This window comes from Vipera ursinii (genome assembly GCF_947247035.1).
Source record: "Vipera ursinii genome assembly, chromosome: 15".
Classification (NCBI taxonomy): domain Eukaryota; kingdom Metazoa; phylum Chordata; class Lepidosauria; order Squamata; family Viperidae; genus Vipera; species Vipera ursinii.
The window spans coordinates 2,005,623-2,021,821 of NC_139528.1; the positions used below are offsets into that span (position 1 = coordinate 2,005,623).

At 49.5% G+C, this 16,199-nt stretch overlaps 2 protein-coding genes across 8 annotated transcripts; both read left to right on the forward strand.

Annotated features, from left to right (window-relative positions):
* The first annotated feature begins 251 nt into the window (after window positions 1–251).
* Window positions 252–5,678, forward strand: HAX1 (HCLS1 associated protein X-1). 4 transcript variants are annotated; one of them, XM_083374540.1, is made up of 8 exons: window positions 252–382; window positions 1,590–1,825; window positions 2,294–2,460; window positions 2,607–2,664; window positions 4,408–4,517; window positions 4,716–4,815; window positions 5,004–5,126; window positions 5,568–5,678. In XM_083374540.1, the coding sequence occupies exons 1-7, from the start codon at window positions 339–341 to the stop codon at window positions 5,099–5,101; spliced, it is 813 nt and encodes a 270-aa protein (XP_083230666.1). In that variant the 5' UTR covers window positions 252–338; the 3' UTR covers window positions 5,102–5,126; window positions 5,568–5,678. The 4 variants fall into 4 exon arrangements, with proteins under 4 accessions (XP_083230666.1, XP_083230665.1, XP_083230667.1 ...); XM_083374539.1 differs by having other exon boundaries at window positions 5,004–5,121; XM_083374541.1 differs by having other exon boundaries at window positions 5,004–5,117.
* On the forward strand, window positions 5,575–12,059 carry AQP10 (aquaporin 10; the record flags this gene model as incomplete). Of its 4 annotated transcripts, XR_014493866.1 has the most annotated exons (7): window positions 5,575–5,679; window positions 8,741–8,867; window positions 9,248–9,385; window positions 9,644–9,762; window positions 10,094–10,311; window positions 11,032–11,343; window positions 11,726–12,059. XR_014493866.1 is itself a non-coding variant. In XM_083374514.1 (6 exons), the coding sequence occupies 6 exons, from the start codon at window positions 5,575–5,577 to the stop codon at window positions 11,279–11,281; spliced, it is 957 nt and encodes a 318-aa protein (XP_083230640.1). In that variant the 3' UTR covers window positions 11,282–12,059. The 4 variants fall into 4 exon arrangements, 3 of the variants coding, with proteins under 3 accessions (XP_083230640.1, XP_083230641.1, XP_083230642.1); XM_083374514.1 differs by having other exon boundaries at window positions 11,032–12,059; XM_083374515.1 differs by having other exon boundaries at window positions 8,741–8,792; window positions 11,032–12,059.
* Between the last annotated feature and the right edge of the window lie 4,140 nt (window positions 12,060–16,199).

Consider the following 16,199-nt stretch of genomic DNA (forward strand, 5'->3'; position numbering starts at 1 on the left):
TGATAACAAGTCAAGGCTTAACAGAGCCCCTCCCTTGGAGACTAGCCAGGAAATGGGGAAAAAAGTGTTTTGTTTTGTTTTTAAAAAAAGACCACTCAGCCCGCTTTCCTCCTTTGGCTTCGAGGAATTCTGGGAGTTGAAGTCCCCGCTTGGGAGGTCGCCAAGATGGAGAAACGTCGCTTCGGAGTGACGTTCCTCTCGGAGCGACGGTGTTGTGAAAACGGCGGCGCGCTTTACGGCGGCGCGGGTAGGCCGCAGGCGCCCTTTTGCGACGGGGTGGCGGAAGCCATCGCTCCCTGCTGTGGCGAAGCGGCGTCGCTTGACGGCCGCTCGGCGGAATGAGCGTTTTCGACCTTTTCCGAGGCTTTTTCGGCTTCCACAGGTGAACTATCGCGGCCCGCTCGACAGTTGGGGCGCGGGCTGCTCCCCCTTTCCTGCCCCAGACGCCTTCCAAGCGCGTGTAGCGGGCGGAAGTCTCACCGGTTGAGCTCATTCCTGGCCTGTGGCTTTCCAGGAGGGTTGGACCAAGGAGCCCATCATTCCCTGCCCTGTGGGGGGATGGGGGAGCTGTGGCCCAATCCGTAAATGAAGTCCTCCCGTGCCTGGGAGGTTAAAGCAGCACCTGTTGGACCTCTGCCTGCCTACCAGGGAAAGGCAGCCTTCCCTCCCCTCTCAGCTTGACTCTGTACCTGTTAGATTCCCCCCCACCCCCATATCAGCAAAAGATATGGGTGTCATTTCGACCTTCACAACAACCCTGTGAGGTAGGGTGGGCCCAAAATAATCCCCAAGATCCCCCCCTCCCACTTTTGAGGTTCCTATCCCATCAGGATTTGAACCCAAGCCCTCCCTCGGCCTCCCCTCGGTTGGCACACACAGACCAACTCAAACCCTTGTTTACATTAGTTTGAAGTCAATTTTGCCTCTTTCGTGTTTTTTTTTTAAAGTTACGTGTAAATCATAATACAGTGGGGATTTGGAGTTCGGTTCACAGAGTTTTCTATAGGTGTATAGATATAGATACAGATGATGGATGGATGGATATGAATGATAGAGAGATGAGAGATATAGAAGAGATGATAATGAAGGAAGATAATGGAGAAGGCAGGCAGGCAGGAAGCAAGGAAGGAAAGGTAGATGGATAGATGATAGATGATAGATTAGGAAAGAACAGAGGATGATTGATATAGACAGACAGACAGATAGATAGATCATTGACAGATAGATGATAGATAGACAGAAAGGCAGAAAGAGGAATATCAGATATATTTATTAGATGACTAAACAGACATCATGTAAGAAAGAGACAGACAACTATGCAGATAGATGGATATGAAGAATAGAGAGAGAGCAGATATCTATCTACCTCCACCATCTTGGTCTCTGTCTCTCTCATCTTTTATGAACATCCCCCACTTAAAGATACGAACTCACGCGGGCAGGGGGGAAGCTTTGTTTCAAATCAACCGAGCCATGCCAAGGCAGAGAAAAAAGTTTATTTCCTACCTATTTTGCCAAGACCTTTTCACACAGAGACTGGGGAAAGCGTTTAAGAGAGCCTTGGTTTCTCCTCTTGTCTTTGCCTGCAGGACCCCCGACCCCTTTTGGGGGGCTTTTACCCGGGATGAGGAGGACGATGACGATGATGAGGACGATCTGGGTTTTCAAGAAAACCACCTTTCCCCCGACGGCTTCAGTTTCGGCTTCACCTTTGAGCCGGGTGGGATTTACTTCCACGACCATTTTGGGTTTCAGGAGCTCTTCCGCGATTTTAACAACTTCTTCAGCGACATCGGGACCCAGAGTCTGCCTCCCCCGTCCTTTGGTGGGTGCCCTTTACGGGGGCAGTCGGAGCCAGTTGGGATCTGGAGGGATCATCCAGCTTTGATCGAGTGGTTTGAAGCGTTTGCTTTAGACTTTCATGGAAGTAGATGACCCTCATCCAGCAGGATCCAAACCCTGAATGCTTCTGATTTTGCCATATTATGAAGATTGAGGAGGAATAATCCTTCCTTCCTTCCTTCCTTCCTTCCTTCCTTCCTTCCTTCCCTTCCTTCCTGTATTCCTTCGTTCCTCCCACCCTTCCTCCTTCTTTCCTTCCTTCCCTCTTTCCTTCTCTATTCCTTCCTTCTGTGCTCCATCTCTCCCTCCTTTTTTCTCTTTATTCCTCCCTCCCTCCCCCCTCTTCTTTCCTACTTTATTTTCCTTCCCTTGCCCCTTTCTAATTTATTTCTCCCCCCCCCCCCGGTGATTTGCTCCAGAACCCATGTTCCACTTTCCTTTTTTTCCCCAGAATTCCCTCGCTTAGAAGCCCGCCCGCCACCAGCCAGCCCCCCTGCTGACAAGGGACAGACCCTCCGCGATTCGATGCTGAAGTTCCCAGACAGCCGTGGTCCTGGAGCAGAGGAGGGTCCCAATCCTCCAGCGTCAGGGGGCAGGCCCTGGGCCCCTTTCCGAGGGGTGCGTGGGGCTGTCGTGTGTTGAGGGAGGGGGAGGGAGAAATTGGCTGCCCTCACCCCCACTGACATTCCCCTTTCTTTGAATTGTCCCAACCCTGTAAAGGTCTTTGCGATCCGATCCTCTTTTCTCTGGTTCTTTCTCTGCAGTTTCAAGAGAGCCAGCCGGACGCCCCTGATTCAAAAGATTCTCGTAAAGAGGATGGAGGTCAGAGACTGAATTTTATTTTATTTTATTTTATTTTATTTTATTTTATTTTATTTTATTTTATTTTATTATTTTATTTATTTTATTTTATTATTTATTTATTTATTTATTTATTTATTTATTTATTTATTTATTTATTTATTTTATGACCTTCGCTCATTTCGCCGGGACTTGAAAACCTGGTTCTTCGAGCTGTTTGACCCAGACTGAGGGGTTTTAATTAATTAATTTATTGGGTTTTAGTTTAACTTCAGGGACTGTAATTTAATCATAGTTTTAACTAATTTTAATTTTGTATGTTATATATTTTAATTCTCCCTGTAAACCGCCCTGAGTCCTACGGGAATAGGGCGGTATATAAATTTAAATAATAAATAAATAAATTTTATTTTATTTTATTTTATTATTTTATTTTGTTATTTTATTTTATTTTATTATTTTATTTTATTTTATTTTATTTTATTATTTTATTTTATTTTATTTTATTTTATTTTATTTTATTTTATTTTATTTTATTTTGGGGGGGAGGTCTAATGCTAACCCGGGGCAAACATTTGGAGCGTTTCAGCCATTGCAGGAGTCAGATGGAGGGTTTGTCCAGTCTATTTGGGGTGGCCGTGTCTGTCTTTTATTTTAAAGAACTTGATAGTCTGTCAATCAAGTCCTTTATTACGGTCACAGAGCGGCGCGAGAAGGTGGAAGGCAAAGATGCGAACTTTGAAAAGTGAACAAAGAAATCCCCACAAAGTTAAAACGTTTTAAAAAGGACAGCTTTATACAGGTATAGATGTGTATAAAATACAAAAAAGGTAAAAAAAAAACATTTTAAAATTAAGCTAACACAGGGTGGATTAAACCTATCGTACCGCAAAACACCCTCAACCAAAGTTGGGAGGACGTTGGCTGGACCTACCGAGCCAGATCTTATCCAGTGTGAAGGAAACAACATTTGGACTCTGGAACTCCCTGCCACCAGATGCGGCTGTGGCCACTGAATTACGCAGGAGGAATACCTATGGAAGAACGAAAGCCTCGCCTTATCTCCCCAGCCAAACCTTTTAAATAGTCCCGTTTATGACCTCCGATTAATAATTAACCGGCCTTTGTCACCTAATCTCCTGCTGCATGATAGATAAACACTTTTAAAACTAAATTGTAAACTCAGAAGTTAGAACCGCTTCCAATCCAAACAGCCTATTTATGCGCTTTTCAAAGAGCTTTCGGGCAGCTCCATTCCCAAAACACAAGTTTCTAGTCCTCGTGGTCGCAGAACAAACTTAGAAGCTGCTTTCACGCTTTCCGGCTAAATTTGCGTTAGCACTTAAAAGCAACCCCAACATGTGTTTTGTACGGAAGAGGTTCTTGAAAGTAGTCCTCGACTTACGATGTTACGACTCCCTTAGTGACCATTCAGGGGTACTTTTGAGCCCTGCCAAAAGACACTTAGGGCCTGATTCTGAACTCCTGAGGTTTGCTTAACAATTCAAACTCACTTAACGGCCACGGTGATTCATTTAATGACCGCTGGGTGGGAAGTTATAAAATTGAGCTGTGATGACCCCATTTGACGACCCCTTAAGGGGGGCAGGCTCCCTTAATCGTCACAACTCAGGGACTGCCTCCATATGACTTGTGGTCTTTTAGACATAGGAAAGCCGGCATGCAATTCTCGGACTCCAGAACCCATAATGCCCTATATTTTTTTCTCTCTCTGGATCTCGTGTTTTATTTTTTTTCTTACAGACCTCGATTCTCAAGTCACTTCCAAAGGTTTGGAAGCCATCCTTCCTCCCGCCCAGCCACGGTCGTATTTCAAAAGCGTCTCGGTCACAAAAGTGATGGCGCCGGATGGGGTGAGTGCCAAGGGGGGACCCTCCCCCCCACTGGGCCAGGGACCTCACTGAGGCTGAAGACCACACAGCTTTTTTTTTTTTAAAAAAAAAACAAGTTTCTGGTCCTCATGATTTTTCCCTTGCAAACTCTGGCGCGTTTTCAAGCCGAGGGCCATTTGTCTGAATTTACGGCCGTTTTGCCTCGTGGTTTTCATTTAGACGGTCGAGGAACGCCGGACGGTGCGCGACAGCCAGGGCCACGAGGAGACGGTCGTCACTCGGAGCCTGGGGCCTGACGACGGCGTGCTGCAAGGCCCACGTAAGTCGGAGGAGGAGCCTCTTCCGAACTGCCCGCCGGGGGGTGGGGGGCCACCTTGTTGCAAAAGGCTACCAGCGCACATTTCTAGTCCTCAGGGCTGCAAAGCGCAAACAGTAACATTTAAGTTGGGCTAGCCAAGGAACAGAAACGTGAAGTTGTTTAGAGAAATTATTTCTGGTGTTTTGCAGGAGGTCCAGCCCCGTTCAGCTCCGGGCCGGATGGAGACATGAGTGACACGAGTTCGATTCTGAACACCTTTTTCCGCCGCTGGTTCCCCAACCAATAATTCTGCTGGCAGAGAAGCAAGTAAGGCGAACGATCCCTGCCTCGCTGGCATTTTCTCTGTCTTCAGTCTTGCCTGCCTAGGATTCAGTTTGGTCTAGTAGGGAAGGCGTCAGGCTAGAAACCAGGAGACGGGGAGTTCTAGTCCCACCTTAGGCATGGAAGCCGGCTGAGTGACACTGGGCCAGTCACCAGGAGACAGGGAGTTCTAGTCCCGCCTTAGGCATAAAAGCCTGCTGGGCGACTTTGGGCCAATCACCAGGAGACGGTGAGTTCTAGTCCTGCCTTAGGCATGAAAGCCTGCTGGGCGACTTTGGGCCAATCACCAAGAGATGGTGAGTTCTAGTCCCGCCTTAGGCATGAAAGCCTGCTGGGCGACTTTGGGCCAATCACCAGGAGACGGTGAGTTCTAGTCCTGCCATGTTTGAAGACCTCTTTTGATTGATTGATTGACATTTTTTTCTCCCCAGGTTTTTAATGAATTTCCTAAGCTCGCTCCTGCCTCCTCCTTTGCTGCTCCGTCTTCTCCTTCGTAGCCTGAAAATAGGGACAAATAAAGAAAATACTATATTTATGCTTGAGGTTGGCCTGCGTGCTGTTTTTTCCTCCGTTGGAAGATTTGGGGAGGAGGCAAAGAAATTTGCCCAGGCAAAGCGGGTAGATTGCTTCTGAAGCTGGAGGTTCTCCAGTGCTAATGGAAGGGCATTGCAGACAGTCCTCGAGCCTGTTGCTAAGCGAGACCGTTACTAAGTGAGCTGTGCCCGGTTTTACGGCCTCCCTTTGCTACGGTTGTTGAGTGAATCCCTTCGGTGGTTCACTTAGTCGCACGGTCGTTAAGCGGATCTGCCGCGCCCCCCCCTTTTGACTTTGCTAATCAGAAGATCCCAAAAGGGGATCACGTGATCTCCGCAGACGCTGCGACCGTTGTAAACGCGAGTCAGTTGCCAAGGCTCCCTCCCTCCCTATCTCCTCTTTTTCTTTCCTTCCTTCCCTCCCTCCCTCCTTCCCTATCCCCTCTCTCTTTCTTCTTTCCTCCTTCTTTCCTTCCCTCCTTCCTTCCTTTCCTTCCTATCTCCTCTCTTTCCTTCCTTCCCCACTCTCAGCCCTCTTGCCCCTCCCCTTGACTTTGGGGCCGCAGCCTTGGCCCCTGTCCAACCTGGGGTGTGTCCTGTGTGCGGGAGAGGCCCGCGTGTGCACACAACATCCGGGGCCCGCCGTGTCTACCATGCCAGCATCCCAAAGGGCAAGGCCGGCAGACAATGCCAAGATGCCAAAAACATGCCAAAGACTCACACCCAGCCTTTGGGCAAACTGGGTGCAAAGTACCCCCAAGTACCCCGTCTGAGCGAGCCTCCCCATCTGGGCAACTCTACCCTTCTCCGAGGACAGGGTTCAAGGTGCCAGCTGGGCCTCTTCCCTCGCCACCCACCGGCCCGCCCGCTGACCCCTCGCCTGTGCCCATTCCTTGCATCTCTGCCCTTTGCCCTTATGTAACAGGCAATTAATCAAGCCTGAATAATTAGCTATTATCATCATCGCGGGCCAAGGCGCTTTGTGGTGGAGGCACAGATATATATTGCCCTGCGCCAGCCTGCTCGCCTCCCTCGCCACGCCAGCCCTGCCATGTCTTACGCCCGCTGGCTGGGCAAACTGCAAACCCGCTGCAGGATTCGCAGCTGCCTCCTGCGGCAATGCCTGGCCGAGTTCTTGGGCGTTTTTCTTTTAATTGTGAGTTTCCCAAATTGCGGGTTTCTCCTTTTGGGGCTTTTCAGCTGGGGGGAGGGGAGGGGGTTGACTTGCCCGGGTGGGGGAGGAATGCCTGCAGTTTGTCCAGGTGGGCATCTTGTCCGGTGCTAGAGAGGCAAAATGAGGAATTGCGGGGGGGGGGGCTGGGGGGTTTGGGGAGAGTCTGCGGTTGGGGTGGGTGTTTGGGGGGGGCGACTGGAGGAAACAAGGTGGGAAATTTAATCCTGGCGTTTGATGAGGATCTTCGAAGCGGTGAAGGGAAAGAGTTTGCTATCAGATCAAACAGACGGATAGATGACTGTGTTATAGCTCTGTTGTTGTTGTCAGTTGCGAAGTCGTTATAGCTATGGTGAAGTAAAATTTCCTTCCTGCCTTCCTTCGTTCCTGCCTTCCTGCCTTCCTTCCCTATCCTTCTCTCTCTCTCCCTCCTTCTTTCCTCCTCTCCCTATTTCCCTTCTCTCTTTCCTTCCCTCCCTCCCTCCCTCCCCTATCCTTCTCTCTCCCCCTCCTTCCTTCCTTCTTTCCTTCCTTGCCTCTCCCTTCTTTCCTTTCTTCATCCCTCCCTTCTTTCCTTCCCTCCCTCCTTCCCTTTGCCTCTTTGCTGTTCTGCTCTCCTCCCCTCCCCTCCCTTTCCTTCCTTCCTTCCTTCCTTCCTTCCTTCCTTCCTTCCTTCCTTCCTTCCTTCCTTCCTTCCTTCCTTCCTTCCTTCCTGGAGCTTGTCTTTAAGGCATTTTTCCCCTGAAAGACATGTAAATACACCTGCCTGGCATGGCCAGGTTTCACCCAGCCCACCTGGGGCGGCGTATCCTATCCTGACCTGTCAGTTATTGATTTGCCAGGACGGGATGTTTGCCCTCCTTGGTACATCTTTAACTAAAAGGGCAAAGATTCACTTGTCTTTTCAACTGCTGCAGGGGGGACAGAAATGACAAATCCAGGAAATCACAAACAACAGCTAGTCCTAGACTTATTTATTTATTTATTTATTTTAATATTTTTATACCGCCCTTCTCCCGAAGGACTCAGGGCAATAAATATAAAAAAGCGGAATACAAAAGTTAAAAAAACGATTAAATATTTAGGGTCCATTTAGGGTCCGTTCAAAGTCACAACGGCACAACAACAACAACAAAAAAGGAACTCAGGAGCGTTTCCCACACTTGCGACCGTCACAGCGTTCCCCACAGTCACGTGATAAAAATTCAGGCCCTCGGCAACTGACTCGTATTTACGACGGTCGCAGCCTCCCGGGCTCAACACGATCCCCTTTTCCGGCGAGCAAAGTCAATGGGGAAGCCGGATTCACTTAACGAAGGTCGTAAAACGGGGCGAAACCGATGGAACGACTCTCCCGCTTAGCGACAACAGTGTCGCTCTCCATTCGCGGAGCGTTCCCTGTCCTTTCTGCTTGCAAGGAAGGCCGCAGCTCCGCGCAGCTGGAGAAAAAGCAGGTTAACGAGTGTAATCAGCTTTCATCCTTACAGCCTAGGTTTCCCGCTGCGGGGAGGGGTTGGTTTCTATCCAGATTCTTCCCCGGCCTCAATCCTCTTTCTGGTTGTCAACCTGACCTTGCTTGCAAGGGGGAAAAAAAAAAAACCCTTTTCATTTCTCCTGCTTATTTACACCCAGCCCTGGAGTGGGTGAAGCGAAATTCACAACCGCGTCTCTCTCTCTCTCTCGGCACCCAGAACGGCAAAGGCAGCCCAGCCGGTTCTGCGTCTCCTCTGCCAATCTGGGAATCCGGCTCATCCTGGCTTCCCTTCAGGTTGGCACCGTCGCGGTTGGCCAACAATGTTCTCTTGGGGACGGAACGGCGGTTTGACAAGGAATTGGGGGTGGAGGAATCAGGGCAAGAAAGGGGCCAGTCCTTAATTTCAATTTTTCCTGGTTTTTCTAGGTCATCACGCTCAGCGCGGCGGCCCAAAGTGTCACCAGCGAAGGGACCAAAGGCAATTTTTTAAGTTCCTCCTTAGCCAGCGGAGTGGCTGTCATGGTGGCCGTCCACCTCTCGGGGGGCGTCTCAGGTGGGGCCCCCCCCTGCATACCCGGGTCTCCCCCAGACCCATCCAGTCTCCCACCCCCCACCCCAAACACACCCACACTCCATTGCAATCTCGGATCTATAGTGTAAAGCAAATAAATGTAAAGCAGGCGATCTGCGGTGGCTAAATGGGCAGCTGGAAGGAGACGCTGGCCTGCGCGGCTTGGTCCTTGCCGTTGTTAAGCGAATCGCCAAGTCGCTAAGCAAAGCCTGCGTATTCAGTGGGTGGTTTGGGCTAATTTTCTATCAGAAAACGGTGGGACCACCTTGCGGATCACACCCCTCTTCAAGCAGGCTGGCTGGGAAATGGTGGTGGAGATGATTGACAGAAGTGCCCCCCCTCTCTCTCTCTCCCCCCCCCAGGAGGACACCTGAACCCCGCCTTCTCGCTCTCCCTGTGCCTGCTGGCTCAGTTTCCTTGGTGGAAACTGCCTGTTTATTGCCTCATCCAAGTTTTGGGCGCGTTCACGGGGGCCGGCACGGTCTACATCCTTTATTACGGTAACCAGATCGCCTTTGTTCAGAGGGCAGAAGTGAGGGGGGGGGGCTCTTGGCCAGCTGCCCCCTTCTGGATGCCGATAGCCGGATCACCTTGGCGCGGCAGAGGCCGCAGTCAACAAGGCTTGGGTGACCTTGGGGTAGAAGGCACACTGAGGACTAGTCACTTGGTCCACTGTCCTAAGGCTCGGTAGAAGCCCTTAGGCGAGTCCGGTCTGAGTGGGATCTTGTTTTTTTATTTTTCGATTTTTCTTGAGACAGACGCCATCCACAGCTACAGCAATGGGACCCTGAGGGTGACAGGGCCCCGAGAGACGGCCTCCATCTTTGCCACCTACCCGGCTCCTTACCTGTCCGTACCTAACGGGTTTTTTGACCAGGTGAGAGGAGCAGCCAACTCCTGGGGTATTAGCTGGGATATTAGCTCTTCCCTTTCCTATTTGTACCTCCCTCCCTCTCTCCATCCCTCCCTCCCTTCCCTGTCTTCTTCCTTCCTTCCTTCCTTCCTTCCTCTTCCTTCCTTCCTTCCTTCCTTCCTTCCTTCCTTCCTCTTTCTTTCTTTCTTTCTTTCTTTCTTTCTTTCTTTCTTTCTTTCTTTCCATCCTCCCTCCCTCTCTCCTTTCTTTCCTCTCTCTTTTTCCCTTCTTTTTCCCTTCCTCCCTGGTTTTCCCCTGCTACTTCTCCTTCCTGACCCTTTCTGCCCCCCCCCAGGTGCTGGGCACCGGCGTCCTGGTGCTGGGCATCCTGGCCATGATCGATGCCCGGAACAAGCGCATCCCGCCCGGATTGGATCCGCTGGCCGTGGGTCTCCTGGTCTTCGCTCTCAGCGTAGCCATGGGCGCCAACAGCGGCTGCGCCATCAACCCGGCCCGGGATCTGGGGCCACGGCTCTTCACCTACGTGGCCGGTTGGGGTCCCCAGGTGTTCAGGTGGGTCTCCCCCAGTCCCAGTCCGGAGGCCAGCTGAGGTGGGCTAAACCCCAAACGCTGCTCAGTTTTATGAGAAATAGTTTTCATGCTGCAGAAGCCAAAATAGCCCGAAGCGCTTTGCAGAATAGGATTCTTTCAGCATTCAGTCATTATATACAACCTTTTTTCCCCCATAGTCTATAGTAGTGGAATTTTCCTCCAATAGGATTTTTTATTTTTATTTTTTTATTTTAATCCCATTTATATCCCGCCCTTCTCTGAAGACTCAGGGCGGCTTACAATTTAAGCACAAATCAATGTGCTTAGCAGTAGCCTTCATTCTATGTATATGCCTGCTTATTAGGGCTTTCACACACACCCCAAGCGGCATTATTACAAAGTCAGCTTAATTGCCCCCAACAATCTGGGTCCTCATTTTACCTACCTCGGAAGGATGGAAGGCTGAGTCAACCTTGAGCCTGGTGGGACTCGAACCTGCACTAATTGCAGGCAGCTGGTGTTACTTAAGGAGGCATTAGCCCTCTGCTCCACCAAGGCGCAGTGTATCTTACCAGGAAACATAGATAGGGCAGCCTAGAAAAGTAAGTGCCCTCCTAACCATACCCAAGCACTCCGAGTTTGTTGGCAATGTCCATTTTGCTCTGAGTTCACGGTGACCGAACCCTAACCCTAAGCGGAATTTTCCTCCAATGGGATTTTCCTATGTTTCTGCTCTTCCAGTGCTGGAGACTGCTGGTGGTGGGTCCCCATCGTGGCCCCCATGTTGGGGGCCACGGTCGGGACGGCGATCTACCAATTCGGCGTCGAGTTTCATCACCCAGACGATCCGACGGAGCGGGAAAGCTCGATTCCGGAAAAACTGGACCTTGGCCGCGAGAAAGAGACGGAGCTGCCGGTCTACGTGGTGAACACTTACGCCGAGTCCTGGAAAGGTGCCAGCCCGGAATCCCAGGGCGAACCCCCCAAATGACGACTCTGCCCAGGACGCTAAGAGAGACGTGTTCCTCCTTCGTTTTCCTTTTGGTGTCTTGGGTAGGACAATCTGGGATGGAAAAGGGGTGTTTTGTATTAATCAAGACCTGGAAAAGGGACATTAGGGGGATCGGCGGCGACATTGGCTATCCAAGAAAGGACCCACAGATTGAAGCCATCGTTCCATTGTGTGCCAAAACACAAGCAGGGCCTTTTCGGCGGTGGCCCCGTCTCTGCGTACAAACCAGCCAGAATTATTTCGCTTGTCCTCTTTTTGGTGGTAAAAGGGGCAGCTGAGCCCCCCCCAAGTCCATTTCAAGCCTCAAATAAGCGTTGCAAGACCCCGCTGGCCAACGGCTACGTCGGCGGTCACTTCCCGGGAAAACCGGGGATGAGATAAACAGACCGGCGGTAAAGCAAAACTTTTTTTTTTCTTCCCCAGGTTTTGGCCACCCTTTTGCATTTGCTCCGTTGATTTTCTTCTGGCTGGTGCCGGCACGTTTGTGTCGGCGGGCAATTGTGGCACAGCCAGATCGTAGCCACGGGGGGGGGCAAGATTGTGCAGGACTTTCACACGTTTTGTTTTTGAGACCATTTGGCAGGTTGTCTAAGGACTCTTTTCTTTCCCGCGCTGGGAAAAAGGCAGGATAACCCGGATTGTCGGGATGGTAAAAACGTCGCCTGTTTCTCACGCAACTCTGGAGGTCTGTCTCGGCTAAGGATCTTTGGTTCCCTCTAAAAGCCAGCGGGTCCAAAAAATAAATTATTTATTTTCACCTCGGCGTGGTTACAACGAGACCTCGACACACCCCAGCCGGTTTAGCCACTGTTCGAAGTCACAACCGTGACTTATGACTGTTTTTCGCCCTGACAGCCGCTGCAGGAGCAAAATTCAGACGTTCGGCAACTGACTCCTATTTACGACGGTCGCAACGTCCCGGGGTCACACGATCCTCCTTTTACAACCTTCTGACAAGCAAAGTCAAGGGGTGGGTGGTGGGTGGGAGGAAGCCGGATTCGCTTACCAACTGAAGAACTGCAGCGATTCACTTAAGAGCTGTGGCAAGAAAAGTCGTAAAGCGGGCCAAAACCCACTTAACGACCGTCCGGCTTAGCGACAGAAACGCTGGCCTCCATGGTGGTCGTAAATGGAGGACTGCCTGTGTTATACAGTATTAGCCCTTAAGATTGCAGCCCTCTGTCAGAAGGGAGGCCGAGCGGGGAAACGGAGGGAGCAACCTTCAACACAACCTCTCAATCAACACATTTCAGAGCCAAGGTTGAAAATTAAACTTGCGACTGCTACACAGCCATGTTGTAACCCGCAAAGCCCAAAAGTCACATTCGGCGGCCTTGGGAGGAGATAAGGAAGAGAACTATAGGACAGCGTTTCCCAACCTTAGGAACTTGAAGATGCGTGGACTTCAACTCCCAGAATTCCCCAGCCAGCATAGCTGGCTGGGGAATTCTGGGAGTTGAAGTCCACGCATCTTCAAGTTCCTAAGGTTGGAAAACGCTGCTATAGGATAACACGGACATAAAACATAGGGTAACCCTGATTGTCAGTTACCCGGAGGGCTATTGCTGGCGACTGAATGCGGGATTAGACAAACCTCGAACCGGTTGGCTGAGGCAATTTTCACGAGCCAGGAAATACTACGGGAAGCCTGCTTAGCCAGGAGCAGTCTATCGCAGACCTGAGACCTCAACCCCTCTAGCTTTTTCTCTGCGCTTTCAGGATGCTTTGCTTTGGCTCCCCAAAGATCAGGGATGATGGGCTGAAACAAACCGTCTTACAATGCAGTCCTCGTCTGAACCACCGCAACTGACCCCCAAATTTCTGTTGCTAAGCGAGGCCTCTGTTAAGTGAGTCGTTGCCCCGTTTTACGCTCCTCTCTTGCCACCCTTGTTAAAGAGAATGTTACATGTTTTGTGCCAGCCATGGCAGTTCCCCAAATAGGTCATCAGATGGAGAAAAGAGGCTTCTTTGCTCCCCTGCAGCAGGCCCCATTGGTGAGAGAGTTTTATGGCTAGGGAGGGGCCGAGACCCCCCATAAATACCTCTGCCCAGGGGCTGCTTCTTTATTCTAGCTCTGCTTCTCTTTCTATCTATCTTCTATCTTACAAGCATGGATGCTTCCATGCCATATAGCTCTTTTTATATAACCTGCCGATGAATAAAGCTTCATAATGACTGCATCTCTGCATTCTGCCTATTTCGCTTGGAAGCACCTTAACGTTCCATCGATCTCTTGTGAAAGCTGCTTCACAGAGAATCCCTGTAGTTGTGAAGTGAGTCGCGAGGTCGTAAAGCGAACCCGGCTTCCGCGTTCCCTTTGCTTATCCGAAGGTTGCAAAAGGGGAGTCCCACGGGCCCGGGACTCTGCAACCGTCCTAAGGACGAGTCAGTTTCCAAGCGGTTGAATTTTTGATCACCTGACCGGGGAGGGGGAAAAAATCTGCGACGGTTGAAAAACGCAAGGAAGCCGAACCCTTAAAAAAACAGGCCCATCCGTTTGGAAATCAGCGAAGCAAAAAGATGCCGGGAGGAAAATTTGTGTGTCGTCTGTGTGCGTGTTTACACACCGTGCCGTAAAAAAAAAAGAAGCTTTTTTTAACAAAAAGCCTTTCAGTCTCGAAAACCGACAGAGCCCTGTTGTGAGGTTTTATGTTTATTTTTAAACAAGCTGACACCCATTGCCACGTTCCCCAAACACACCGTGGCACCGTGTCGTTTCCCCCCCCCCAACCACCAAATTCACCGGGAGGCGGGCGCAGGGCGATGCCCCATTCCTGCCAGTAGAGGCTCTAGATTTGGGGTGTTTCTTGTGGGCTTGTGATCACAAGAAAGGCCTTGGAATGTGGACCAGCAGCTCCGGGCAAGGCCCAGCCTGTCTGGGTGCCGAGATCGAGACTCGCTCCAGCCTCAAAAGAAATCCTCAAAGCAACTGTGAAGGAAAAAAAAAAAACATCCCCTGTTTGAAAGCTGAAATTTCCAGCTTTTTGTTGTCGTTGTTTGTGCGTTTCTTCGCTGCGGGATTGTGCGTCTTCCCGCCAAAGCACCCACAACTGCAGCAAAATTGCAAAAATGTGTCTTTCTCCATATCAACAAACTTACCAAGCCTGTTTTGCCTCTTTAGAGTGTAGCTGTTTTGTCTCGGCTTTTTCCTGAAGTTTATTTATTTTTTTCCAAGCACAGGGACTCCCCGATTTATTTTTGTTTTTTAATCTCCCTGTAAACCGCCCTGAGTCCTTCGGGAAAGGGCGGTATATAAATGTAATAAAATAAATAAATAATAAATAAGAGTTTATTTAGTGGCGGCTCAAACCGACGACATCCCTGGGGGAAAAAAAAAAGCGACTTGGGACCCTTTTTCACACTTACGACGGTTGTTCACGCGATCGAAATTCAGACTGACTCACATTTACGACGGTCGCAGCGTCCCGGAGTCACGTGATCCCCTTTTGCGACTTTCTGACAAGCAAAGTCAATGGGGAAAGCCCGGAGTCGCTAAAGAACTGTGTGGCTAAGTTAACAACTTAACAACCCAGGCGGGGACGGTCGTAAAACGGGACAAAGCTTCCTGAACAAATGTCTCGCTTAGTGACTTAAATTTTGACTCAGTTGTCGTCACAAATAGCTGTTAAGAGGTTATTTTCATCTCTTAGGATTTTTGGAGGGAAAAAGAGGTTGGCAAAGATTCCTTTTTTTCCCCAGGAAAAAAACAGAAGGCAACTTAAAAGAGAAAGTTTGATTTCCAGACTCCGGCATTTTCCACCAGAGGAAAAAAATTAATTTACGCTTCCCGAACAAGAATTGGTTCTTTGTAATGGATTTCCCCCCCCTTTTTTTTTTTTTAAAAAAAAAAGCTTGACCCTTTTTTCCGAAGACTTTTTGCAAGTCCTTTCAAGTGCGCTATTTAAACTTGAGGTGGTTTTTCTAGAATGTTTGCTAAGAAGGAAAAAAAAGCTCTTTGCAGCGGCTTCAAAAAATATGTTTATTTTACTGATTTATTCCTTCATCCCATCATCTACCTACCCCGCCTGTCTCGCTGAAGTGATTCTGGGCAGCTTACAAAAATGTTGATCTGGAAAGTTGGAAAAATGGGGACGTTTTGGAAAGGGGGGGAGGGAATTGCAGACTAGCTGGGGATGATGGGTGTTTTAGTCCTCTATCAGGTTGGGAGGGAGCTGTCTGCAAAGTTGAATGTACAGGGCAAGCTTCCCAAATTTACTAGACCCAAAAAAGGCTCAGCGTAAAAGCAGATTATTTGGGGGAAAAAAGTATTGGCAAAGAAAAAGGAATTAAATATATATGTATATAATATAAAAGCTTAAAACTTGCAGGGGGGGGAGTCCTTGAGTTACATCTACCAAAATTTCCGTTGTCCATCTCCTGACCAGATTCGATTTTACAGCCATTTTCAGGGTGGTTATTAAGTCGAATCATGCGCTTAAAGTTGAGTCACACGGTCATAAGTGTGAATCCAGCTTAATGGCCTTTTCAGGTTATAAACCGCAACCTTTTCTGTACCAAAGAGTCCAAAGTTTCTCCTTTTGGGGGGAGAGAAAGGAAACATGTTTTTTTCCCCCTCCTTGTGAAGCCACAGAACCCCCATGGAAGGAGCAGTCTATCTCGAAACGGCCATTTGCAAAGGTAACTCTCTTGCGTGGGGCTTGGGAAGGCTGGGGGCCATCATTACAAACCGAGATTTAAGTGGTGGGGGGGGGCAGCAGCAGAGAGGATAAAGGGAGGGGAGGAGGAGGAGAAAAACGCTTCATTATATGTAATTTATTGCATTATTATAGATCGTCTTCCTCTTCACGGTCCTGGTTTATGTAGGGCTGTGGTTTTAATTGTCGGTTTCAGGACACCCCGCCCAGTATCAGAGACGGGTGATGAAGGAATGGGAAAA

What these genes read in the sequence shown, in the direction of transcription:
- HAX1 (XM_083374540.1), top strand. Translation starts at nt 339, where the DNA reads ATGAGCGTTTTCGACCTTTTCCGAGGCTTTTTCGGCTTCCACAG. An exon ending in GGCTTTTTCGGCTTCCACAG is followed by an intron (nt 383 to 1,589) that starts GTGAACTATCGC and finishes CTTTGCCTGCAG; the next exon opens with GACCCCCGACCCCTTTTGGG. An exon ending in CCTGGGCCCCTTTCCGAGGG is followed by an intron (nt 2,461 to 2,606) that starts GTGCGTGGGGCT and finishes CTTTCTCTGCAG; the next exon opens with TTTCAAGAGAGCCAGCCGGA.